This window comes from Arachis hypogaea, chromosome 13, assembly GCF_003086295.3.
Source record: "Arachis hypogaea cultivar Tifrunner chromosome 13, arahy.Tifrunner.gnm2.J5K5, whole genome shotgun sequence".
Lineage (NCBI taxonomy): Eukaryota > Viridiplantae > Streptophyta > Magnoliopsida > Fabales > Fabaceae > Arachis > Arachis hypogaea.
In genome coordinates, this window is record NC_092048.1 from 124,443,015 (window position 1) to 124,445,259 (window position 2,245).

Here is a 2,245-nt window from a genome sequence, read left to right on the forward strand (position 1 = left end):
AGTGCTAGTATGGAACATCTGTATTAATTCTCTCTAGTTTTAAAGATTTTGCTGATGAGGAATGTTGCGTATTAGGTAATAGCTGATCAGTTATGTTTACAAGTATGTGGAGTGTTATTCGTTGGTATCATGTTATCAGTCCAATAAAATTTCTTAGAGCTTTATTCCATATAGATAACTGAATTGACTTATGGTGATCTTTAGTGTAGATAATGTGTTAAATTTTTTAATATAAATATAAAATGGAGATCTTTTATAGGGAAACCAAATGATTTTCTCCATATTTTCATAATCGACAGGTAGAGGTTGAGAACATATGTTACAACTGGTCAAAGAAACCACAATATATGCAACATGTATGTATGTATATATATATGTACGTAGAAGTAAAAAGTTTAGGTATGTATAGGAAAAGAAGAATCAAGTTTGGTTTCTAAGCAGTGGGGTAAGAAGCTTGCATTGCTATGCCGCAAAGTCCTTCTGTGGCATCTACATCCCTTTGCATTCTGATATATCCTTCTTCGCCCCATTCAGTTCCCCATGAGTTCTTAACTAACCAATATTTTGTTCCATCGTCACTGACTCCATAACCCACAGCAGTGACACCATGATCTAACTCAGTTCCACAGCTTCCAGTGAAGACACCGCTTTTATAGAACTGGAAATCAGAGCCACTAGCATCAATGGCCACAGAAACAGGTTGATTAGCGACTGCATTTTTCAGTGCTTGCTCGTTGTTGGCGGGGACATCTTCGTAGCCAGTAATGGTAGCTGCATGGTTGGCTGATGCTTTTGTATTGCATTTTCCATCAACACCTTTATAAGGGTACTTGGCCTCAGTCGTTAGTCCACCATTTTGAATAATGAATTTGAATGCATCGTCCATTAGGCCACCCTCGCAACCTTGGTCGATACCTTTGGTGTCGCAATCCACAAGTTCTTGTTCGGATAAAGAAATCAAAGTTCCAGACTTCAGTTTGTTGATTCCCTCGGTTGCTGCAACAGCAGAAAATGCCCAGCAACATCCTACAAGACAAATTAAGTGTGAGTTATAAATTCAAAAGGAGGAAGAAGAGTCTGATGGGTCATTTTGTGAGATTGAATGAAATATTAGAAAACTTACCACATTGTTGTTGGTTCTTGATGGGAGTCACTGCTCCTTTTTGTCTCCAATCCACAGTGTTTGGTACTGCAGTGACATTTGCATACTTAAAAGTGGTCCCTTCAATTGAGGAACTCATGTGGCTCTTGAATCCATTTCTGGATGATGTGAACTCTTCATTTGTGAGGTCAGCAAATTGATTAATGCCTAGCTTGTAAGCTTTGTCGCCGGCGTTGTTAGAAGCTTCAATGTAGTTCACATTTTCCTTGAATATCTTGAATCGCTTCTCCCTTTCTTGGAGGTCTTTGTAGACTTTGCCGTAGCGAGCCATCCATTGCTCGTGCCTCTCATACATGCTCGCATCTTGTAGAGTGCGCGATGTGACTTGAAAAGCCAATAATGCCGAGCAGAAGATCAAAGCTAGAGTAATATGATGGAATTGGATGTTGGCAACCATGGTGATAATAGGAACAAGCAGTTCAAATTGCTTACTGAAATGTTAGAATGATGTTGTGCTACTATTGGAGATTGTATGAGGTATATATATTGGAAGGTTCATGTTGGGTCTAAGAATAAATATATTGTTGTTCCTACGTAGTTGAGAGAATTAGCTGAATAAGATATGACCCATGTTTTGGCCATAGTAGGTCAAGGCACTTGTGCCAAATTACTTGTCAAGGAAGGCCAAACCCAAATGCATATGTTAAAAAGTTGAATGGCAACTGTAGCTTATTTCGGGTAAATCACCATTTTAATTCTTGAAAATTGTAGGATCCTAAAAATTTTAATGTTTAGCATAAATCTTATTGACTCTTACTTTTTCCCTGCCCAAAATGGTTCTCGCTTCAAATTGATTGTCAGAAATCTTTTGGGTTTTGCAAGATATTTATTAACAAATCAAGGACCGCTGTTGTTAAAAATTAATTTTTCTTAAGAGTGAAAAACTGAAAATAGTTATTTAATCCTTCTTATACAATTAAATGATGGTTTTGTATTCTTTTTACTTATGGAAGGATGACAGTCTATCTGTCTATGTATTGGAGAAAGTTTTGTTTTTTTTTTTTGTTTTCTAAATTTTACTGGACAGAGCTTTTTATTCTTTAGTAATATTCATACTATATCCCTGCTTTGCATCTTATGTAC

At 36.8% G+C, this 2,245-nt stretch overlaps 1 protein-coding gene across 1 annotated transcript; it reads right to left on the minus strand.

Annotated features, from left to right (window-relative positions):
* Positions 1 to 251: 251 nt before the first annotated feature.
* LOC112733125 (senescence-specific cysteine protease SAG39-like) lies at positions 252 to 1,609 on the minus strand. Its single transcript, XM_025781996.3, has 2 exons — positions 1,124 to 1,609; positions 252 to 1,026 (listed from the first exon to the last, which is right to left on the minus strand). The coding sequence occupies exons 1-2, from the start codon at positions 1,557 to 1,559 to the stop codon at positions 434 to 436; spliced, it is 1,029 nt and encodes a 342-aa protein (XP_025637781.1). The 5' UTR covers positions 1,560 to 1,609; the 3' UTR covers positions 252 to 433.
* Between the last annotated feature and the right edge of the window lie 636 nt (positions 1,610 to 2,245).